Source organism: Zalophus californianus, chromosome 8 (assembly GCF_009762305.2).
Source record: "Zalophus californianus isolate mZalCal1 chromosome 8, mZalCal1.pri.v2, whole genome shotgun sequence".
Classification (NCBI taxonomy): Eukaryota; Metazoa; Chordata; class Mammalia; order Carnivora; family Otariidae; genus Zalophus; species Zalophus californianus.
This window is the reverse complement of record NC_045602.1, coordinates 87,971,929-87,997,228: the sequence shown is the minus strand read 5'-3', so window position 1 is coordinate 87,997,228 and position 25,300 is coordinate 87,971,929. Positions and strand designations below refer to the sequence as shown.

Below are 25,300 nucleotides of genomic sequence, written 5' to 3'. Positions count from 1 at the left end.
CCAGCTTGCATTGCCACCAACAGTGTAGGAGGGTTCCCCTAAAAATATGGAACGCTTCACGAATTTGCGTGTCATCTTTGCGCAGGGGCCATGCTAATCTCTGTATCGTTCCAATTTTTGTATATGTGCTGCCGAAGCGAGCATGCGCACCACATCTTCTCTATCCACTCAGGTAACAATGGACACTTTATTCTTTATCTTGGTTACTGTAAATAATGCTGCAGTGAGTAAACAACAGGGGTGCATATATGTTTTCAAACTACTGTTTTTGTTTTTTCAAGTAAATACCTAGTAGTGGAATTACTGGATCATATGGTAATTCTATTTTTAATTTTTTGAGGAACCTCCATACTGTTTTCCACAGTGGCTGCACCAATTCACATCACACCAACAGCACACTGGGCTTGCCTTTTCTCCACATCCTTCCCAACACTTATTATTTCTTGTTTTTTTTTGGTAACAGACATTTTGATTGGTGTGAGGTGTTACCTCACTATGGTTTTTTCTTTTTAATTTAATTTTATTATGTAATGTTAGTCACCATACAACACATCATTAGTTTTTGAGGTAGTGATCCACAATTCATTGTTTTTCTATAATACCCAGTGCTCCATGCAGTACGTGCCCTCCTTAATATCCATCACTGGGCTAACTCATCCTCCCTCCCCACTGCCCTCTAAAACCCTGTTTGTTTCTCAGAGTCCACAGTCTCTCATGGTTCATCTCTCCCTCCGATTCCCCCCCCCGCTTCATTTTTCCATTCCTTCTCCTAGTGTCCTCCATGCTATCCCTTATGTTCCACAAATAAGTGAAACCATATGATAATTGACTTTCTCTGCTTGACTTATTTCACTTAGCATAATCTCCTCAGTCCCATCCATGTTGATGTAAAAGTTGGGTATTCGTCCTTTCTGATGGCTGAGTAATATTCTGTTGTATACATGGACCACATCTTCTTTATCCATTCATCTGTTGAAGGGCATCTCGGCTCTTTCCACAGTTTGGCTATTGCAGACATTGCTGCTATGAACACTGCGGTGCATATGGCCCTTCTGTTCACTACATCTGTGTCTTTGGGGTAAATACCCAGAAGTGCAATTGTTGGGTCATAGGGTAGCTCTATTTTTAATTTTTTGAGGCACCTCCACACTGTTTTCCGAAGTGGCTGTAACAACTTTACATTCCCACCAACAGTGTAAGAGGGTTCCCCTTCTCCACAACCTCTCCAACATTTGTTGTTTCTTGCCTTGCCAATTTTTGCCATTCTCAAATATCTCAATGTGGTTTTGATTTGAATTTCCCTGATGGCTAATGATGATGAACATTTTTTTCATGTGTCTGTTAGCCATTTGTATGTCTTCTTCAGAGAAGCGTCTGTTCACATCTTCTGTCCATTTTTTGATTTGATTATTTGGTTTTTTTTGGGTGTTGAGTTTGAGAAGTTCTTTATAGATCTTGGATACCAGCCCTTTATCTGTAGTGTCATTTGCAAATATCTTCTCCCATTCTGTGGGCTGCCTCTTTCTTTTGTTGACTGTTTCCTTTGCTGTGCAGAAGCTTTCTATCTTGATGAAGTCCCAAAAGTTCATTTTTGCTTTTGTTTCACTAGCTTTTGGAGATGTATCTTGAAAGGAGTTGCTGTGGCCGATGTCAAAGAGGTTACTGCCTATGTTCTCTTCTAGGATTTTGATGGATTCCTGTCTCACATTGAGGTCTTTCATCCATTTTGAGTTTATCTCTGTGTATAGTGTTAGAGAATGGTCTAGTTCCATTTGCACGTGGCTGTCCAATTTTCCCAGCACCATTTATTGAAGAGACTGTCTTTTTTCCATTGCATATTTTTTCTTGCTTTGTTGAAGATTATTTGATCATAGAGTTGAGGGTCCATATCTGGGTTCTCTATTCTGTTCCACTGGTCTATATGTCTGTTTATGTGCCAGTACCATGCTGTGTTGGTGATCACTGCTTTGTAATATAGCTTGAAACCGGGCAATGTGATGCCCCCAGCTTTTTCTTTTTCAACATTTCCTTGGCGATTTGGGGTGTTTTCTGATTCCATACAAATTTTAGGATCGTTTGTTCCAACACTTTGAAAAATGTCATTGGAATTTGGATCGGGATGGTGTTGAAGGTATAGATTGCTCTGGGTAGCACAGACATTTTAACAATGTTTATTCTTCTGATCTAAGAGCATGGAATATTTTTCCATCTTTTTGTGTCTTATTCAATTTCTTTCATGAGTGTTCTCTAGTTCCTAGAATATAGATCCTTTACCTCTTTGGTTAGGTTTATTCCGAGGTTATCTTATGGTTTTTGGTGCTATAGCAAATGGAATCATTTTTTAATTTCTCTTTCTACAGTTGCATTGTTAGTGTATAAGAAGGCAATTTATTTCTGTACATTGATTTTTGTATCCTGCCACATTACTGAATTGTTGTATGAGTTCTAGTAATTTTGGGGTGGAGTCTTTTGGGTTTTCCACATAAAGTATCATGTCATCTGCAAAAAAAGAGAGTTTGACTTCTTCTTTGCCAATCTGAATACCTTTTATTTTTTTCTGTTGTCTGATTGTTGTTGCTAGGACTTCTAGTACTATGGTGAACAATAAGGGCGAGAGTGGGCATCCTTGATGTGTTCCTGATCTTAAGGGAAAGGCTCTCAGCTTTTCCCCATTGAGGATGATATTCCCTGTGTGTTTTTCATAGATGAATTTTATGAACTTGAGGAATGTTCCCTCTATCCCTACACCCTGAAGAGTTTTAATCAGGAAAGGATGCTGTATTTTGTCAAATGCTTTGTCTGCATCAATTGAGAGGACCATATGGTTCTTCTCTCTCCTCTTATTAATGTACTCTATCACACTGATTGATTTGCGAATGTTGAACCACACTTGCATCCCGGGGATAAGTCCCACTTGGTCGTGGTGGATGATCCTTTTAATGTATTGTTGGATCCTATTAGCTAGGATTTTGTTGAGCATTTTGGAATCCATATTCATCAGGGATATCGGTCTGAAATTCTCCTTTTTGATGGGGTCTTTGCCTGGTTTGGGGATTAAGATAATGCTGGCCTCACAGAATGAGTCTGGAAGCTTTCCTTCTGTTTCTATTTTTTGAAACAGCTTCAGTAGAATAGGTATTATTTCTTCTTTGAATGTGGCCCTCCAGGCTACACTGTCTCTGTTTCTGTCTGTGCTGCTATATACTGCAGCATCCTGGGTTGTGTGCCCCTCAGCAGCGCTCCCAGTCCTTGCGTCCAGGTGGGGGCACATCTCTACCCTTTGTGCTTCTAAAACCACCAGCCGCCCCCAGTTCGCACACATGGCCCTGCCGCTCAGAGTTTCAGGCCCAGGGGCTGCCCTAAAGTCCTTTTCCTGCCACTACGGGTCTGCGAATCTGTGCCCAGTCCTAGCGCTGGAGGCTATCGCTCATGGCAGTATAGGATCCCGATGGCCGGGCTCCCTCCCCCTTCTGTTTATCCTCTGATATCTGCCCACGGAATCACGGCTCCCCACTTCATACCTTGAAACCAACCACCTGCGCTATTCTGTTTGTAGATATCCAGATCTATCTTTTTACATCTCAGGCTGATATCGTGGGTGTTCAGAGTGGTCTGGTAGATATCCAGCTCAATTCTGGGGACCAGTTGGAATAGGGTCCCCTACTCCTCCGCCATCTTTTACCCTCTACCTCACTATGGTTTTGATTTGCATTTCCCTGATTAGTGATGTTGACCATCTATATGTCTTCTTTAGAGAAATGTCTGTTCACATTCTCTGTCCACTTTCTAATCAGATTTTCTTTTCAGTGTTTCACTGTATTAAGTCCTATATATATTTTAGAAATTAATCCCTTATCAGGTATATCATTTGCAAATATCTTCTCCAATTCAGTAGGTTGTCTTTTCATTGTGTGGATGTTTTCTTTCACTGTGCAAAGGCTTTTTAGTTTGATGTAGGCTCAATTGTTCATTTTTGCTTTTGCTGCCCTTGCCTGAGGAGGCAGACCCAAAAACATATTGCTCAGACCAATGTCCAGTTTACTGCCTATGTTCTCTTTTACTTTTATGATTTCAGGTCTTACATTTAGGTCTTTAATACATTCTAAGTTTATTTTTTATACGGTATAGTAAAGTGGTCCAGTTTTCCCAGCACCATTCATTAAAGAGACTCTTTTCCACCATTGTATATTCTTGCCTCCTTTGTCATAGATTAATTGACCAGGTAACGTGTGGGTTTATTTCTGGGATCTCTATTCTGTTCTACTGATCTGTGTGTCTATCTTTGTGCCAATACCACTGTGTTTTGATAATAGCTTCGTAGTCAGGTTTGAAATCTTTTCAGAGGACAAGACTTTCCCCTTTTTAAGTTTATTCCTAGTTTATTTGCACCAAAAAGGTGCAATTGCAAATAGGACTGTTTTCTTAATTTTACTTTCTGCTGCTTAACAGTGTTCTTGATCTCTGACTGGTTCATCTTTATCTTTGTGTTGAGTCTCACTGATGTCCTCCACTCTTCTTTCTTTTTGTTTTTACCTACATTCTTTTCTCAAGTTCAGTGAGTATCTTTATGAACAGTACTTTAAATTCTCTATCAGGCGTATAACTTACATCCATTTCACTTCGGTCTCTTGCTGCGGTTTAGTCCTGTTCTCTCATTTAGGACATATTATCTGACTCCTCATTTTGTCTAACTCTCTGTGCCTATTTCTTTGTGTTAGGACAGTCAGCTACTTCTCTTGCTCTTAATGATAATAGCCTTATAAAGAAGAGGTCCTACAGTGCCCTGCAGGGCCATGTCCCCTGTTCCCCAGGGCCTGGCACTCAGGGAGTGTTTCCTATGTGTGTTGCATGTGCTCTCTTGTTGAGTGTTAAGCTCTTTCCCGCCCTCCCCTTCAGTCCAGTTGTCTGCAAAGGTTCTCTGCCAATTGTGGGTAGTGTTTGGTCCCAGCAGGGGTGGGGAGCATTTTAACAAGGTGTGCAGTGGTCTGCTCAAGAAATGAGACTTGCCCCTGCCACCACTGGAACTGAGGTCCCCCAAATGTATGGGTTGGATGTGCTGGCAGGGTTTGCCCTAGTCCTTTGGGGGATGGGTCCTGCAATGCTGGAACTAAGGCAAGTGTGACTGGGAGGGGTGAATCTGCCGAAGCACAGGGTGAGAGGCTTGGTGTAAGCAAATTGGGTAATGGAGTGTCAGTGTCATGCTGGCTGTTGTTTATGCAGGGACAGGAGAGGGAAATGGTGCCTGCCAGCTCCTTTGCTCCTGGAGAGGTCTCCCCATGATCCCTGTCTTTCCAAGCCATGCTCTGAGATGAGCAAATCACTCTCCCTCCCATCTACCCCCAGAGTTTTTCAAACTGATGGTTCTATGCTATATATGTATGGGCTGTTTATCCTGCTGTCACTTTAAGGGTGGGGACTCTACTTCCAAACACCCTTGGAGCTCCCCCAGAGCCGAGCCTCCCAATTTTGAAAATTCCAGGCATTCTCACTGGTTATAAAAACTCATGAAGTTTGGCCCCTCTCGCTTTCAAAGGCAAATGTTATGGGGATTCATCCTTCCCATTCATGGGCTCCCCAGTGTGAAAGTCTGTTTTCACCCTTCTCTGCACCACTGGCTCTCTACCCAACATGGACAGCCATGGTCTGTTTCACTTCCTTGATGTAGCCTCTTAACTACCTTTAGTTCGTGGAGTCTGTTCTGCCAGTCTTCAGATCATTTCATGGGTTATTTATGCTGCTATGAGTATATCTAGTTGTATCCATGGAACAAGGCAAGCTTACTCCCCCTACTCTACCACCATCTTCCTAGTCAATTCTCTAATTTTTGACATTTTAATTATTATGCTTCTTGGTGTGGACCTCTTTGGGTTCATCTTATTTGAGGTTCTCTGTATTTCCTGGATGTGTTTCCTGCCCCAGGTTAGGGAATTTTTTAGCTTATTTCTTCAACTAAGACAGCACAGTTGAAGTGCTCTACCCCTTTCTCCTTCTCTCTTCTTCTTCTGAACCCCTATAATGCAATTATTAGTATGCTTCATGTTGTCCTAGAGGTCCACTATCTCACCTTTTTATAGTCTTTTTTCTTTTTGCCATTCAGCTTGGATGATTTCCACTACCCTGTCTTCCTAATTGCTGAGCTGTTCTGCATCCTCTCATCTATGGTTGACTCCTCTAGTGTTTCTCCTCCTAAGTTAAGGAATCATCGATCATTACTTTGAATCATATCAGGTAGACTATCTCTGTTTGGTTTAGATCTTTTTCTGAGATTTCTGTCTTGCTCTTTCATTTGAAACAGACTCCTCTGTCTCCTCATTTTGTCTGACTTTCTCTGTTTCTATGTATTAGATAAGTTAGTACATGCCCTGGTCTTGAAAGTAGTGGCTTTATGTAGAAAACATCCAGTGGGGTCCAGAATCACAATGCACCCTGGTCACCAGAACCCAACCCCCAAGGTGTCCCCTTGTGGGCTACATACACATTCCTATCGTGACTGGGCTGCAACTGCTATGCCAACTGGTGGGCTGAGGTGACTGCTGGACCAGCTGCCTCCAATGCCCAGCCACGAGTACTATGGGTGCACTGGTGGGAGGATCTGGCCCTGGCACAACTGGATGAGAGGCCCAGCTGCAACTGCTGCAGCTGGGCTGGTTGGTGGGGGTCAAACACCAGTGTGAAATGGCTGCTGATGCCTATCTTTGACTGTTGCAGGCATGGTGGACAGCGGGAGGTGCTTTAGAAATGTGCCTGCCAGGGCAAGTACTTTGGGAGGGAATGTCCACAGGGGAATGCTGATACAGGGAAAGCGGTGCCATCAAGATAGATGGAGAGTGTCAACTGGCATGGCAGCATCATGCCAGCTAGGCTGAAGGAGGGCAAGAAAAATTGCACCTGCCAGCACTCTGTTCCTAGAGAAAGTTCCTACAGATCCCTACCCTCCAGCACATGCCCTAAAATTAGTCAATAAATCTCCTTCACTTATGGCCCAGGTGCTTTTCAAAGAGCTGCCCTGTGCTGTCTGAGTGAGACTGTGCATGAGCCCTTTAAGAGGAGAGTCTCCATTTCCCTCTAGACCTCCCAGAGTTATGGCCTGCTATTTTTCAAATCCAGACATTATGTGGGCTTCTCTTCCTAGTGCAGATTTTTGGGTGGGGGTGAAAAATGTAGGGTTTGAACTCCTCACTCCTCAGGCAGGTCTCTTCACCTGTGATGGCCTTCCTGATTCTCGATTACCACACCACGTGTCAGGTTCCTAACCAGACCATGTCTCTTCCCTTCCTACCCTTCTTGATGTGGCTTTTTCCTTGTATCTTTGGCTGGAACAGCTGTTCTCCTAGTCTTCAGGTCAACTGCACAAAGAGTTGCTCTATATGTAGTTGCATATATTTGCTGTATCCATGGGAGGAGGTGAGCTCAGGATCTTTCTAATTTGCCTTCTTCTTTGACTCTATACAGTTGTTTTAAAATCTGCTAAGGCAAGCCACTACCCATGTTGCTGTTTTACTTGTTTTAAGTTATTACATTCATTGCAAGTATTATTTCAAACTTTCCTACCACTTTCTCAACTTACATACACTTATACTTGAATTTTCATTGGTATTTTTACATGACGTGACTTGGAGTATCTTATAATTTTTAATATATTTGTTAGGAAGAATAAAAGTCCTTTATTTCTGGGGTACCTGGGTAACTCAGTTGGTTAAGCATCTTACTCTTGATTTCGGCTCAGGTCATGATCTCAGGTTGTGAGATCAAGCCTTGCATGAGATTCTCTTTCTCCCTCTGCCCCTCCCCCACTCTAAAAGAAAAAGTCCTTTATTTCTGCCATTTAATGTCAGCAATAATCTTTTTTAAATTTTTTTTATTTATTCATTTGAGAAAGAGAGATCAAGAGACAGAGAACACGAGCAGGGGCGGGGGGAGGGGCAGAGCGAGAAGCAGACTCACCGCTGGCAGGCAGCCCAATGTGGGTCTCAATCCCAAGATCCTGGGATCGTGACCTGAGCCGAAGGCAGATGCTTAACCAACTGAGCCATCCAGGCACCCAGCAATAATCTTTATTATCCTGTCCACTCATCTATTACTTACCCATATCCTTTTTTAAAGATTTATTTTTAGAGAGAGTACGCATAGGCATGCAAGTGGGCATGCAAGTGGGGGGAGGGGCAGAGTGAGAGGGAGACTCTCAAGCAGACTCCCTCCTGAGCTCAGAGCCTGATTCAGGGCTTGATGCCACAACCCTGGGATCATAACCTGAGCGAAAACCAAGAGGCAGACGCTCAACGGACTGAGCCACCCAGGTGCCCCACCATATCTTTATTATATTTCACAAAGGATGAAGTTTACAAACACCAAATTAGATTTATATCCAAATTTTATACTTTTTGGTTTTTTATATTCGCAAGATTTCTTTTTTATATGTTATTGCTGTTTGTTAGTGATATTCATAGTAGTCATACTGTACAGCCATAGATAGTCATAGATAGTAATGATAGTACTGAAAGTCAACAGACTTTGTGAATTTCCTCTGAAGCTCATTTTCTAAAACACGAATTCTATCAGACTGCTATAACAAACACCAGAGACTGTATAGTTTATACACAACAGGAATTTTACCGCTCACAGTTCTGGAGGTGGAGAAGTTGAAGACAAAGTTGCCAGTATAGTCGCCAGTATGGTGAAGGTTCACAACCTGAACCTTCATTCTCACTGTGTCCTCACAAGGTGTAAGGGCTAGAGATCTCAGTGGAGATTCTTTTATAAGGGCACTAATCCCATTTATGAGGGCTCCACACTCACTAAGCACCTCCTAAAGGCCCCAACTACTAATACCATCATCTCTAGGGGTTAGCATTTTACCACATGAATCTTGTGGGGTCACAAATATTCAGAACACAGCACATTATATTCAATAAATTTCTTAGCTAGTTTCATTGAATGTCCTCAATTTATACAGAGTATCCATGAATGAACAGTTTCCTTTCCAATATTCATCTTTCTTTTTTTTTAATGGCTCATTGAAAATGGTCAGCATGTCCAATACTATACTGCACAGAATGGTGAGAGAAAGCACCTAATTCTATCTTTTGTTTTATTTCTCTATTGCATTAGTTTTATCAGTAATGCATATTATATTTTATCAAATGATGTTATAATGCATGTTGATATGCGGTGAACCTTATTTTGGACTAATATACCCTTCTCATAAATGATGTTTCAAACAGTTATCACTCAATCTGTTTAACTATGAGAACGATAAACAGAAGGAAAAAACTAAGAAGGCAAGTTATAGTATCGTTTTTTGTTATTGTTGTTGTAAAATTCCATAATCAGGTGTAACTAAACAGTACACACTTCAGAGAAAGTGGTAAAATTAAATTATTGCCATCTCCCACTAAAAAAAATTCAACCACACTGAGTTATATAATTTAACAAACAGGAAAGATAAAAAGATTTCACTATTTTCGTATGACTTTAACAAAAATTCTATTTAGTGATCCAAAAACATAACTCGTTGTAGCTGTATATCAAAACTGTATTAAAAACGGTCAACTTTGATTGAAACATTTTTAATTCATTCATTCCCTTATTCACTATTGTAAATGTTAAACACTTTGCTAGTTGCAGGGGGATACAACAGTAAAGAAGGCAATATTTTTCTTCAGTCAACTTACAAACTAGTGTAGGAACTGATAAAATTTTTCTGTAAAGGGCCACATCATAATATAGGCTTCTAGGAGGCCATATAGTCTCTGTTGCCAACTACTCAGCTCTGTCGTAAGGCAAAAACAGTTATTAGACAACAGGTAAAATATGAGCATGCAAGTGTTTAAATAAAACTTTATTTACAAAACAGGTGGTGGGCCAGATCTGGTCAGTGGGCTACAGGTTGCCAACATCTGCTCCAGTAAAAATTAACGAATTAGGAATTTCAACACTATATGGTAAATGTAATGATAGTGGGAAGCACAGGTTATTGTGGGAACATGATCTAAGGAATCAATAAAGCCTTCTGGGAGGAGACAACAATCCAACAGACTACTCCACTTTCTCACATTCAGCAAATAAAAGTAGTTTATTGTAATGTGTCACCATTATAAGATCTCATTCTAAAATGGAAAACATATTTGACTATGCAAGAATTATTTCACATTATAGTATTCTCTTCTGTTTATGAAAAAATATGCCATAAGCACAAGTAAAAGCTTACCTTGAGTGACTGTTTTGAGAACAATTAAAGTTGATAAAAATCTCAATGGTAAATTGGAGCTCTTAAAGAAAGCAGCTGTCTTTGGTTTACTGTCCACTGAATGTTCTAAAGAATTATCTTGAATTCCCTTTGTTACTACTCCTTTGAATATGTCTTCACCCAGTCTCCTCAATGTTGATGTCATGGTTGAATGCTGTTAAAAATATGTACCATCTTAGTATATTTATTTATGTCCATGATATATTTGAAATACTACAATCAAATACAGAAACTAAAAATAAGTCAATTTTTTTCTAATTAAAAAATGGGTTAGAAATATGTAAAATTAAAAAGAAGTAATTTTATAATCAACTTTTTAAAATTATTTATGACTTTTTCTAAAAGAAATGAGCAGTCTACTAAGAAAAAATTAGGAGAACCGAGACAAGATTCAATTTGAAAATGTCTAAGAACATCAGATCATGATATGTTTCTGGCACAGAGAAATCAAAGGAACAGAAAAGTAGACACTATAGGTTCTTCACTCCTTCACCATTACTGACAAATGGTTTCTTGGGTGTATCTTACAGTGTTAGCTTACAAAGTGATTATCTAGGGCCTCACTGCTTTACAGCTTACTATGATCATAACCATCACAGTGATTTTAATAACTTTTAACAACTGCAGAAGAATAAAATATTGGGTTAGATTCATGGATAATTCTGGAGCGCCTGGGTGGCTCAGCTGGTTAAGCATCTGCCTTCTGCTCAGGTCATGATTCCGGAGTCCTGGGATCGAGCCCCGCATTGGGCTCCCTGCTCCTCCCTCTCCCTCTTCCCTTCTCCTCCCTCTCCCTCTTCCCTTCTCCCTGCTTGTGCTCTCTCTCTCTCAAATAAATAAAATCTTAAAAAAAAATTTTAGAATCATGGATAATTCTCATGGTGAATAAACTAAAACAAGACAATGGGCAAAACAGAAATACTGACATGTAAATATTTCTAAAATAATATAAGCTTTTATGATATTCCACATATATTTTAAGAACCAAATAAAGGAAAACCATTTTACACTGCTACAGATGAGAGTGCATGAGCCAGACTTAGAAGTAACTTAAATATAGGTAACAAGTATTTGCCTTAGAATTTCAGCATATTAAAATTAGAGAGATATGGGTGCTTGGGTGTCTCAGTCAGTTAAGTGTCCAACTCTTGATCTCAGCTCAGGTCATGATCTCAGGGTTGTGAGATCAAGCCCTGCGTCAGGCTCCACTCTGGGTGTTGAGCCTGCCTGAGATTCTCTCTCACCCTCTGCCCCTCCCCCACTCTCTAAAAAAATAATTAAAAAAATAAAATTAGAGAGATATATTGAGATTTTATGGGGATCAAAAGGCACAATGATTGGGTGGTGAGTGGCATAACAAATGCAATCTAATTTAAATATACAGTCTATAAATCTTAAATCTGAAAAAGGAAGCCTCATACATTATTGGTAGGAATGTAAACTGGTATAGCCATTGTGGAAAACAGTATGGAGGTTTCTCAAAAAATTAAAAAAGAAATACAATACAATCCAGTAATTCCACTATTAGTTATTTACTCAAAGAAAACAAAAACATTAATTTAAAAAGATATATAGACTCATATGGTGATTAACACAATAAAAAATTATTAAAAAAAAGATATATAGACTCCTATGTTTATTGCAGCATTATTTACAATAACCATGATATGGAAGCAACCTAAATGTTCATCAACAGGTGACTGGATAAGGTGTGTGTGTGGGGGGTGTGTGTGTGTGTGTGTGTGTGTGTGTACACACACATACATACACAGTGGACTATTATGCAGCCAAAAAAACAGATGAGATTTTGCCATTTTTGACAACATGGATGGACCTAGAGGATATTATGTTAAGTGAAATACATCAGACTGAGAAAGATAAACACCATATGATTTCATTCATATATGGAATCTAAAAAAAAATGAATAAACAAACAAAAAGTGGAATCAACCTTTAAATACAAAGAACAAACTGATGGTTGCTAGAGGGAAGGGGGGGTGAGAAGAAGGGCAAGATGGGTGAAGGGGAGAGGGAGATACAAGCTTCCCGTCATGGAAGGAATAAGTCACAGGAATAAAGGCACAGCACAGGGAATATAGTCAATGATATTATAATAGTGCTATATTGTGACATTTGGTACCTACACTTGTAATGAGCAAAGCCTAAGTATAGAAAAGCTGAATCAGTATGTTGTATACTTGAAATTAATTTAACACTGTGTGTCAACTATACTCAAATAAAAATTTAAATAAGTTTTTAATATTAGGAAAAGATAATATGTATGTTTTTTTAAAACCATGGTATAAAAATAGAAAATACTAGAAATTCTATAAGTTTCCTGATGCCTATTTCTCAGGCTTGAAGCTGAAAAGGCTGGCAACCTGGAAACTACAGACAAAAAAGCCCCAACAGTAGTCTGCTCTCTCTAGCCAAAAGTCTAAGAAAAGAGCAGCCTTGCAAGACAAAAAACTTCCATTTTTTAATTTTAGTTTTGGGGGGGCAGAGGGAAAAAGAGAATCTTAAGCTGGCTTCATGCCTAGCACAGAGCCTGATGTGGAGCTCGATCTCACAATGCTGAAATCATGACCTGATCTGAAGTCAAGAGTCAGGTACTTAACCAACTGAGCCACTGAGGTGCCCCAAGACAAAAAACTTTTAGACAAAACCACAATCCAACCAAACACCATAGAAAGATCTGTGGTCCAACATCTACCTAGATGAGCAAAATTCCAAGGACAGCCTACACTTCTACCCTCAACCAGGCAGTAACAAGGTGTCCATGAATGCAATGTGAGGGGTAATGAGGCACTCCCATCCCTCTCAGTTAGGGAGATATCAGTGGAGGCCTAGTGGGAAACCAGAACTCCCCCACCTCCCCCAGATAGCAATAGAAGCCTGGTGGGGAACCTGGACTTCTACATAACAAGGCAATAAAGAGAGCCATCCTGTATTTCCTCTGCAAGAGCAATGTCAAAAGAAAGCCAGATAAAAAAGATACCCAGAGCCTTATAATATCAAAATGTCCAGTTTTCAATAAAAAATCACTAATCACACAAAAACCTGGAAGATCTCAAACTGAACGAAAATCAGTAACTGCCAACACCAATGGCACAAAGATGTTAGAATTATCTGACAAAGATTTTAAAGCAGCCATGATAAAATTTATAATTATGCATTTTTTAAAAATGTAAAATAGAAAATTCAATCAAAGAAATAGAAAGTCTTACCAAAGAAAATATAAAGAACCAAATGGAAATTTTATAACTGAAAATAGAGTAACCAAAATTAAAAACAGATAGGTTCACTAGCTAACTGAATCCAACGGTACATTAAAGGGATTTTTCACCACAATCAAATGGGATTTATTCCTGGGCTGCAGGGTGATTCAATATCCGCAAAACAATCAACATGATATATCACATTAATAAAAGAAAGGATAAGAACCATATGATCCTCTCAATAGATGCAGAAAGCATTTGACAAAATACAGCATCCTTTCTTGATAAAAGGCCTCAAGAAAGAAGGGATAGAAGGAACATACCTCAACATCATAAAGGCCATATACAAAAGACCCACAGCAAATACCCTCAATAGGGAAAAACTGAGAGCTTTTCCCCTAATGTCAGGAATATGACAGGGATGCTCACTCTTACCATTATTGTTCAACACAGTACTGAAGTCCTAGCTTCAGCAATCAGACAACAAAAAGAAATAAAAGGCATCCAAGTCAGCAAGGAAAAAGTCTAACTTTCACTCTTCCCAGATGACCTGATACTTTATATAGAAAACCCAGAAGACTCCACCCCAAAATTGCTACCATACATGAATTCAGCAAAGTTGCAGAATATAAAATCAATGCACAGAAATCTGTTGCATTTCTATTCACTGATAATGAAGCAGCAGAAAGAGAAATAAAGGAATCGATCCCATTTACAACTGCACCCAAAACCATAAGATACCTAGGAATAAACCTAACCAAAGAGATAACAGGATCTGTACTCTGAAGACTATAGAACACTGGTGAAAGAAACTGAAGACAACACAAACATTCCATGCTCATGGATCAGAAGAATATTGTTAAAATGTCTATACTACTCAAAGCAATCTACACATTCACAATGCAATCCCTATCAAAATAACACCAGTATTTTTCATGGGCCTAGAAAAAGAATTCTAAAATTTGTATGGAACCAGAAAGGACCCGAATAACCAAAACAATCCTGAAAAAGAAAACCAAAGTGGGAAGCATCACAGTCCCAGACTTCAAGCTGTATTACAAAGCTATAATCATCAGGGTAGTATGGTACTGGCACAGAAACAGACACATCGAATAATGAAACAGAATAAAGAACCCAGATTTGGACCCACAACTATATGGTCAACTAATCTTCAACAAAACAGGAAAGAATATCCAACGGAAAAAAGACAGTCTCTTCAACAAATGGTGTTGAGAAAACTGGACAGCCACATGCAGAAGAATGAAACGGGACTACTTTTTTTTTTTTAAAGATTTTATTTATTTATTTGACAGAGAGAGACACAGTGAGAGAGGGAACACAAGCAGGGGGAGTGGGAGAGGGAGAAGCAGGCCTCCCACAGAGCAGGGAGCCTGATGCAGGGCTCAATCCCAGGAACCTGGGATCATGACCCGAGCTGAAGGCAGACACTTAACGACTGAGCCACCCAGGTGCCCCAAAACTGGACTACTTTCTTATACCATAAACAAAAATAAATTCAAAATGGATGAAAAACCTAAATGTGAGACAGGAAGCCATCAAAATCCTAGAGGAGAACACAGGCAGCAACCTTTGTGACCTCAGCCCCAACAACTTATTACTAGACACATCGCTGGAGACAAGGGAAACAAAAGCAAAAATGAACTAGGACTTCATCAAAATAAAAAGCTTCTGCACAGCAAAGGAAACAGCTAACAAAACTAAAAGGCAGGGTGCCTGGTGGCTCAGTTGGTTGGGCGACTGCCTTCGGCTCAGGTCATGATCCCGGAGTCCTGGGATCAAGTCCCACATCGGGCTCCCAGCTCAGCGGGGAGCCTGCTTCTCCCTCTGACTTTCTCCCCTCTCATGCTGTTTCTCTCTCTCTCAAATAAATAAATAAAATCTTAAAAAAAAAAAAAACTAAAAGGCAGCCTACAGACTGGGAGAAGATATTTGCAAATGATATACTTGATAAAAGGACAGTATCCAGAATCTATAAAGAACTCATAAAATTAACACCCCAAAAATAAATAATCCAGTTAAGAAATGGGCAGAAGATATGAACAGACATTTCTCCAAAGAAGACATACAAATGGCCAACAGACACATGAAAAAATGCTCAACATCACTCATCATCAGGGAACTACAAATCAAAACCACGAGATACCACCTCACACCAGTCAGAATGGCTAAACTGAACAACATCGGAAACAACGACGTTGGTGAGGATGCAGAGAAAGGTGAATCCTTTTACACTGCTGGTGGGAATGCAAGCTGGTGCAGCCACTCTGGAAAATGGTATGGACATCCTCAAAAAGTTAAAAATATAACTAGCCTGGGGCGCCTGGGTGGCTCAGTCGTTAACTGTCTGCCTTCAGCTCAGGTCATGATCCCAGGGTCCTGGGATCGAGCCCTGCATCAGGCTCCCTGCTCCGCGGGAAGCCTACTTCTCCCTCTCCCACTCCCCTGCTTGTGTTCCCTCTCTCGCTGTGTCTCTGTCAAATAAATAAGTAAAATCTTTAAAAAAATAAAAATAAAATAAATAAAATAAAAATATAACTACCCTATGACCCAGCAATTGCACTACTAGACATTTATCCAAAGGATACAAAAGTGCTGAAACGAAAGGGGCTCATACACCCCAATGTTTATAACAGCCCTATTGACAATTGCCAAATTATGGAAAGAGCACAAGTGTCGACTGACTGATGAACAGATAAAGAAGATGTGGTGTATATATATGTGTATACACACACACACACACACACACACACACACACACACACACACACACAATGGAATATTACTTGATCATCAAAAGGAATGAAATCTTGTAACAAGGTGGATGGAGCTAGAATGTATTATGCTAAGTGAAAAAAGTCAGTCAGAGAGATACATATCATATGATTTCACTCATTTGTGTAATTTAAGAAACAAAACTGATGAACATAGGGCACAGGAAGGAAAAATAAGATAAAAACAGAGGGAGGCAAACCATAAGAGACTGTTAGGAGAATTGAGGGTTGCTGGAGGGGAGGTAAGTGGGGGATGGGCTAAATGGCTGATAGGTATTAAAGAGGACACTTGTTGGGATGAGCACTGGGTGTTATACGTAAGTGATGAATCATTAAATTCTACTCCTGAAACCAATACTACACTATATGTTTACTAACCTGAATTTAAATTAAAAAAGAAAAACTACACAAACAAAAAAATGGATAGGTTCAACAGCAAAATGGAGGACACAAGGAAATAACTGGTTAACTGGAATTTAAAACAACAGAATTTACCCAATCTGAACATTGAACTGGAAAAAAACAAAACAAAACAAAAACCACGGAGGGGAAATTAGAGATTCCAGGAACTGAAGAACTATAACAAAAAATTTAGTAACCCTGTCAATCAGTATCCTGGAAGGAAAAGAAACATGAGGTAGCACTGAAAAAATACTTGAAGAAATAATGGCTGAAAGCTTCCCAGATTGGCTAAATAAATAAATCTAGAGACTGAAGAAATTGACCAAACCCCAGAAAGGATAAATCCAAAGTGATCAACAATATATATCATAACCAACTTATGAAACCTAAAGAAAAAAGAAAACAACTGAAAGCAGTAACAGAGAAATTAACATACATGAAGCAAGCAATTCAAGCAACAGTGGATTCCTTATCATAAGCCATGGAAGTTGTCTAGAAGAAATTAGTACAACATTTTTCAAGTATTTTAAGAAAAGAACTATCATCTCAGAATCCTATACTCAGTGAAATTATCCTTCAGGAATATAGAGGAAACTAGGACACTCGAAGATGAAGTGAAACTAAAACAGTTTGTCATCAGCAGACCTATTCCAAAAGGCTACCTAAGAGAAGTTCTCTATGTTTAAATGAAATAATAAAAGAAGGAACCTTGGAATATCTGGAAGGAAGGAAGAACTCAGTAAGCAAAATATGGGCAAATACAACAGACTTTCCTTCTCCTTCTGAGTTTTATGTTTGACAGTTATGCAAAAATTTTAACACTGTCTAATGTGATTCTAAATATATAGAGAAGATATTAATATTATATATATTAAGATATTAATATTCATTAATATTAATGAAGGGATAAAAAGGCAAGGTTTCTTTAAGATTTTATTTTTTTTAATTTAATTAATTTATTTGTCAGAGAGAGAGACAGAGAGAGCACAAGCAGGGAGAGCAGCAGACAGAGGGAGAAGCAGGCTCCCCACTGAGCAAGGAGCCCGATGTGGGACTTTGATCCCAGGACCCTGGGATCATAACCTCAGCTGAAGGCAGCCACTTAACCGACTGAGCCACCCAGGTGTCCCAAAAGGCAAGGTGTCTATACTTCAGTTCAATTAGCAAAATAAAAACACCAGTAGACTGTGGTAAGTTATCTATATATAATCTGATACCTAGAAGGACTAATATAAAAACTATAAAAAGAGAAATAGTCAAAGCTATAAATAAACCAAAATGGAGTTTTAAAAAATGTTCAAGTAACCCACAGCAAAGCAGGGGAAAAGAAAACCCAGAGAAATGAAAAAGATACACAAAAACAAACAATAAACAAAAAATAAAATAATAAACTTAAGCCCTAACATATCAATAACTACATTAAATACAAATGGCCTAAATATACGAATTAAAACACAGAACTTGATAAAGTTGATTAAAAAACAAAATCTAGCTACATGCTATCTACAAAAACTCATTTCAAATATAACAATGCAAACAGGCCAAAATTAAAAGAATGGAAAAGGACATCATGAATCTAAGGACAGCAGAGTGCTTATATTAATATCAGAGATCTCAGAGCAAAGAAAATTACCAAGTATACTGAGAGATATTACATAATCATAAACAGTTAATCCACTAAAAACATATAACAATCCTAAGTTTATATGCACAAAGCAACAGAATTGCAAAACATAGGCAAAAATGATAAACAGGAGAAATATATAAATTCACAATTATAGCTAAAGACTTCTCTGAACACTAGATACAACTAGACAGAATAGTAACAAGGATATAAACTAACTAAAAAATGCCATCAATGAGCTGGATCTAATCCACATTTATAGAACACTCACACAAGAGCAGAATACACATCCTCAGCCAAATAATGTCAACAATACAACCAAACCAGAAAAACAGAAAGGTAGAAGAAAGATCTAAAACAAACTTATAAATAATTCATGGTCAAAGAGGAAGTCTCAAGGGAAATTTTTAAAATACATTAAATTGGGGCGCCTGGGTGGCTCAGTTGGTTAAGCGACTGCCTTCAGCTCAGGTCATGATCCTGGAGTCCCGGGATCGAGTCCCGCATCGGGCTCCCTGCTCGGCGAGGAGTCTGCTTCTCCCTCTGACCCTCCCCCCTCTCATGTGCTCTCTTTCATTCTGTCTCAAATAAATAAATAAAATCTTTAAAAAAAAATACATTAAATTGGAAGAAATGAAAATGTAACATATCAAAATTTGTGGGACACAGTTAAAGAAGTGCTGACAGAAAAACAGCACCAAAAATAGCACTATGTTAGAAAAAAAGTAAGTCTCAAATGAATAATCTAAGTTTTTACCTAGTAACCTAAAAAAAGAACAAAATAAATCCAAAGCAAACAAAAGGAAGGAAATAATAAAGAGATAAAAATGAAAACTATAAAATAATGAAACAAAAAGATAGTTCTTTTTAAAAAATCAACAAAACAAACTTCTGGCAAGAAAGACAAAAAAAAATTACACAATTTATCAATACTAGGAATGAAACAGAAGGTATTACTACAAACACTGAGGATATCAAAAGGATATTAAGAGAATACTATGAAAAAGTTTACACATATATATTGTATATATTGAACAGCTTAGACAAAACGGTTCATTCCATTCCCTGAAAAGCACAAACTTCTACAAATCACTTATATGAATTAATAATATCCCTATAACTATTAAAGAACTTGAATTCATAATTTAAAATCTCCCCAGGGCGCCTGGGTGGCTCAGTCAATTAAGTGTCTGCCTTTGGCTCAAATCATGATCCCAGAGTCCTGGGATCAAGCCCCACATCAGGCTCCCTGCTCAGTGGGGAGCCTGCTTCTCCCTCTGCCTGCTGCTCCTCCTGTTTGTGCTGTCTCTCTCTCTGTCAAATAAATACATACAATCTTTTTAAAAAAATTAAACAATTTTAAAAAAATCTCCCCAAAAGACATCTCTAGGCTGACAGTTTCATGGAAGAATTCTACCAAAAGTCTAAAGAAGAATTAACACTAAATCTAATTTCTTTCAGAAAAAAAGGATGGAACACTTACCAATTAATTTGACAAACACAGTACTACCTTGATACAAAACCAGACAAAGATAGTATAAAAGAATAGAAAACTGCAGATCAATATCCCTAATGAATATATAGACTCTCTAACAAAATATTAGCAAACAGAATTCAGCAAATATAAAAAGAACTATACAACACGGCCAAGTGGGGTTTATTTCAGGAAAACATGGTTAATTCAGTATTTGAAAGCCAATCAGTAATGCACCACATTATCAGTTTAAAGAAAAAAAAATCACACGGTCATATCAATAAATGCAAAAAATTATTTTTGCTTCAACGTTCATTCATGATAAAAAAAATACTCAGAAAAATAGGAATAAAGGGGAACTAAACTTGATAAAAAGCATCTACAAAACTATAGCTAATACTATAATTAATAGCAAAGGACTCACTGTGTTCCCCCCTAAGATCAAGAACAAGCCAATGACGTCCATTATCATTCATATTTACCATAGTCCTAAATATTGTATCCAATGCAAAAGAAAAATTAAAGGCATACATGTCAAAAGAAAAAAAAGGAAAACAAAAAACTTTCCTTATTTGCAGATCCATGACTATGTAGAAAATTCCAAAGAATCTTGAAGACAAATCCTAAAACAAGTAAGAGCATGGTCAAAGGATACAGAATGAACAGAGTACCAACATGGACACCAAAATTTGAAAAATACCAACTGCAATCACTCAAAAACATTAAATATGCAGCTGAAAATCTAACAAGTAATGTACAGGAATTTTATGCTTAACACCACATATCATGGATGAAAGAAATCAAATTTCTAAATAAAATGGAGAAGCATATCATATTCCTGAACTGGAAGACTCAACACAGTAAAGATGTCAATTTTTCTCAAATTTATATACAGGTTAATGCAATTCCTATCAAAATCCCTGTAAGATATTTTGTGGATAGAGAAGATTATTCTAAAATTTATAAGGAAAGTCAAAGGAACTATTATAGTTAAAATATTTTTGAAAAATAGTAATAAAATGGGAGATCAATATACCCAACTTCAAAACATATTATAGAGGTACAGGAATCAACAGTATGGAACTGGCAAAGGAACAGACACAGATACATGGAACATAACAGAGAACACAGAAAGAGACCCACAGAATTATTCCCAACTGACAAAGGTACAGAGGAAGGAAAGGCTTTACAATAAATGGTGCTGGAACAATTGGACATTTATTAACCTTGATCTAAATCTCATACGTTATACAAAACTAACTCAAACTGTACATGGACTTACATGTAAAATGCAAAAGTATAAAACTTTAAGAAAAAAAAAAAAGAAAATCTTCACAATCTAGGATTAGGCAACAAATTCTTACACTTAACCCCAAAAGCAACATCCACAAAAGGAAAAACTGACTGGAAATCATTAAAATTTAAAAGCTCTGCAAAAGACCCTGTTAAGGGTGGGGGGATGGGTTAGCCTGATGATGGGTATTAAAGAGGGCACATTCTGCGTGGAGCACTGGGTGTTATGCACAAACAATGAATCATGGAACACTACATCAAAAACTAATGATGTAATGTATGGTGATTAACATAACAATAAAAAATTTAAAAAAAAAGACCCTGTTAAGAGGATGAAAATACAAGAAAGAAAAAAAATATTTCCAAATGACATACCCAACAAAGGACTAGTATCTAAAATATATAAAGAACTCTTAAAACTCAACAATGGAAAACAAAGAGTCCAATTAAATAATGGGCAAAAGACACAAATAGACTGAAGAAGATACACCTGTGGAAAGCAAACACATGGAAAGATATGTTTAGCCACTGGGAGACACAAATTAAAACTCCAATGAAAAAACAATACTATTAAGAATGGTGAAAATAAAAAAGAGTAACAACACTAAATGCTGGTGAGGCCATGGAGAAACTAGATCACTCAGATATTGCTAGTGAGAGGGTAAATTAATAAAATCACCCTTAAAATTTGGCAGTTTACTAAAAAATTAAACATGCAGCTACCATATAACAACCATATTCTTGGACATTTATCCCAGAAGAATAACACTTATTTATACACAAATACCAGCACATCAATATGTACAGCATTTATAATAGCCAAAAATTAGTTTCCTTTAACCAATGAATGGTTAAAATGTGGTACATTCCTATCATGGAATCAATAAAAAATAATGCAGCAACTTAAATAGATCTCCAGCAAATTATGCTAAGTGGAAAAAAGCCAATTTCAAGGGGTTACACACTGCATAGTCCATTCAAATAACATTTGTGATTTGACAAAATTATAGAAATGGAAAAAAGAAGTTAGTGGTTAGAGGAGTTAAAGAAGGGGTAGGGCAGGAGGAAAGTGGGTATTGTTATAAAAGGTAACATGAGGACTTCTGATTTCCTGTCAGGTGGGTAAGGGGTTTGGAATTTGTCACTCCATCCTAACAACAAGTAAAAAACCGAACAACTGAAAAATTGACAGCTTTCTTAGATCTAATAGAAGTGAGATCACAGGGCAAAACCCACAATTTGGAGAGACAGGAGAATCCAGAGAATTACAACTTACTATGGCAGAGACCCATGAGCTGAAACCTCTGCAGGAACTGGTACCAGCACAGGAAAATCGGAGCTGTAACTGAAAATTGCTGGGGGCCCAATGTGAACAAGTTTGAGAGTTAAAAATGCCAGCTGGGGCCAGTCACAAGTGAGTTCCCAAATTTTATTGGTTTTAGCTCCAGGAGCTCTCACAGTTCTCACAGTGAAGGCTAGAGAAAAAACCCCTCATGCTTCAGCTAGAGGGAGTGAAAAAGTGACACAATTTTGTTCTTGTTATAACAAGACTGGTCCTCAAGAAAACTACTTTACCAGAGCTTAATCTACTGGCGTTTTATCAGAGTCTAACAGATTTAGGGACTTAGGGGAAAGGAACCAGCAAAACCCAGCCTGCTCTAGCAATCCTGCCCCACTTCAGGGGTAGAAAAACTTATGAAGTTCACAGCCCAGGGACACAAGCTCACCAAAAGACTGAGATTGAATCATACAACTACAGAACTTCTTCCTGCACATCTTGGATGTATTAAAGGTCCATTTATATGGTACTTTTACATGGTACATCATGTCCAGAAAACAAGAAAAAAATCACAAGGCATGATAAAAGGCAAAAATCCACAGTTTGAAAAGACAGAGCAAGCATCAGATTCAGACTCAAATATGGTAGGAATGTTGGAATAATCAGACAGAATTTAAAACTATGATTAATATTCTAAGATTCTCATGAAAAAAGTACACAACACACAAGAACTGATGAGTAATGTAAGCAGAGAGATGGAAATTCTAAGAAAGAATCAAAAAGAAATACTAGAGATCAGAAACACTGTGAATGAAGAATGTCTTTGTTGGGCCCATTAGTAGACTAGACAGGGATGAAGAAATAATCTCTAAATCTAAAGGTACATCATTAGAAACTTCAAAAACTGGAATACAAAGAGAAAAACACAGACTGGATAAAGTGGAACAGAATATCCAAAAATTATGGGACAATTACAAAAGGTGTAATACAGGTAAGAGAAATACCAGAAGGAAAAGAAAAGAAAGGAATAAAAGAAATATTTGAAACAGTAATGACAGAGTTTCCTCCAAATTAACATAGGAAACAAAACCAGGAAGCTCAGAGAACACCAAGAAGGATAAATACCAACCCCCCAAAAAACCTACACCAAAGCATATGCAGAAAATAAAAACTTTTTAAAAAAATCTTGATAGAAGCCAGAGGAATAAACAGCTTATTAATAGAGAAGCAAAGATAAGAATTATATCCAATTTCTCCTCAAAAACCATGTAGGCACAAAGAAAGTAGAATGAAATACTTAAAATGTTGAGAAAAAAACTCCACCGACCTAGAATTCTATATACTGTGAAATTATCCATCAAAGATAAATATTTTCTCAGATCAACAAAAATTGAAGGAATCTGTTACCAGTAGACCAGCCCTGAAAGTAATATTAATAAAAGTTCTTTAGAGAGAAGGAAAATCATATAGCTTAGAAACCTGGATGTGCATAAAGAAAGAAAGAGCATTAGAGAAGGAATAAGTGTACATAAAGACTTTTATCTTTTATTAACTGATCTAACAGATAAGTTTGTTGAAAACAATAGCAACAGTGTGTTTGATTATGAATGCCTGTGTGTGTGCATGTGCATGTGTGTACATATGCATGCTTATGTGTGCTTATGTGTAAGTGAAATGAAGGACAGGAATGATACCAGGGAATACAGGACAGGAGGAAGAAATCAGGAGCATTTTGTTACAGTAGTCTCCGCTTATCTGGGGGGCATGTGTTCCAAGACCCCCAGGGGGGATACCTGAAACAATTGACAGCACCAAATTTTATATACTATGTCTTTTCCTATACATACATACCTATGATAAAGTTTAATTTATAAGTTAGGCACAGTAAAAGATTAACAACAATAACAATAAAATAGATTATAACAATATAATAAAAGTTATGTGAATGTGGTCTCTCTCTCTCTCAAAATATCTTATTGCACTGTACTCATCCTTCTTATGATGATGATGTAAGATGGTAAAATGTCTACAGGATGAGATGAAGGGAGTGAATGAAACAGGCATTGTGACCTTATTTAGCGTTAGGCTAATAAGGACCTTCTGACAGTACTTCAGAAGGAGGGTCATCTGCCTCCAGCCTGTGGTTAACTGTGGGTAACTGAAACCAGAGAAAGTGAAACCACAGATAAGGTGGGTGTACTGTATTATAAGATACACTACACATAAAGCTGTATAATTTGAAAATGGATTTAGTTGTAAATTCATATTGCAAACTGTAGGGCAACCACTAAAAAAGTTAAAAAAGAAATACAACTGATATGCTAAGAAAGAAGGGAAAGTAGAAGCATATAAAATGTCCAATTAAAACCACAAAAGGCGGGGGGGGGCAGAGCAAGATGGCGGAGGAGTAGGAGACCTAGATTTCGTCTGGTCTCAGGAATTCAGCTGAATAGGGATCAAACCATTCTGAACACCTACGAACTCAACAGGAGATCGAACAGGAGAGTAGCAACAACTCTCTGAACAGAGAAGCGACCACTTACTGGAAGGTAGGACGTGCGGAGAAGTGAATCCGAGGCGATATTCGGGAGGATAGACGGCGGGGGAGGGGGCCTCCGTCGGCCGCTTCTGGCAAGTGATAGAGCCACGGAGCACAAAATCGGACCTTTTAGAAGTTGGCTCGGCGGAGGGACGTCGCTGCAGTGGCTAAGCGGGGGGTGGAATCCTCCCGGGACAGTGTGGTCTCAAGACCCTTGGGGTCACAGAGAGACCGGGGGTGCCTGAGTGCGCCAGAGCTCCCAGGTATCAGAGCGGGGAAGCCGGCTGCAGATACGGAGCAGAGTCGCGGGCTCTCAGCTCGGGGTTGCCATAAACTGTGATCTGCGGCCCAGTCGGGGCATGGCTCCCCCAGCAGGGACCCAACAAGCAGCAGATCCGGGGAGACTCCCCTTCCTTCCCGGGGAGGAGCGGTG

At 38.4% G+C, this 25,300-nt stretch overlaps 1 protein-coding gene and 1 non-coding gene across 12 annotated transcripts in view; both read right to left on the bottom strand.

The window, feature by feature from the left end:
* Positions 1-25,300, bottom strand: part of CCDC138 (coiled-coil domain containing 138) — a 147,613-nt gene that overhangs the window by 44,110 nt on the left and 78,203 nt on the right. For all 11 annotated transcript variants that reach the window (XM_027622050.1, XM_027622057.1, XM_027622052.1 and 8 more), the window contains one exon: positions 10,208-10,400. In XM_027622050.1, coding sequence (XP_027477851.1) covers positions 10,208-10,400 — 193 coding nt within the window. The remainder of the gene's footprint in view (positions 1-10,207; positions 10,401-25,300) is intronic.
* LOC113938756 lies at positions 41-144 on the bottom strand. Its single transcript, XR_003524965.2, has one exon. It is a non-coding gene; the product is annotated as a U6 spliceosomal RNA (small nuclear RNA).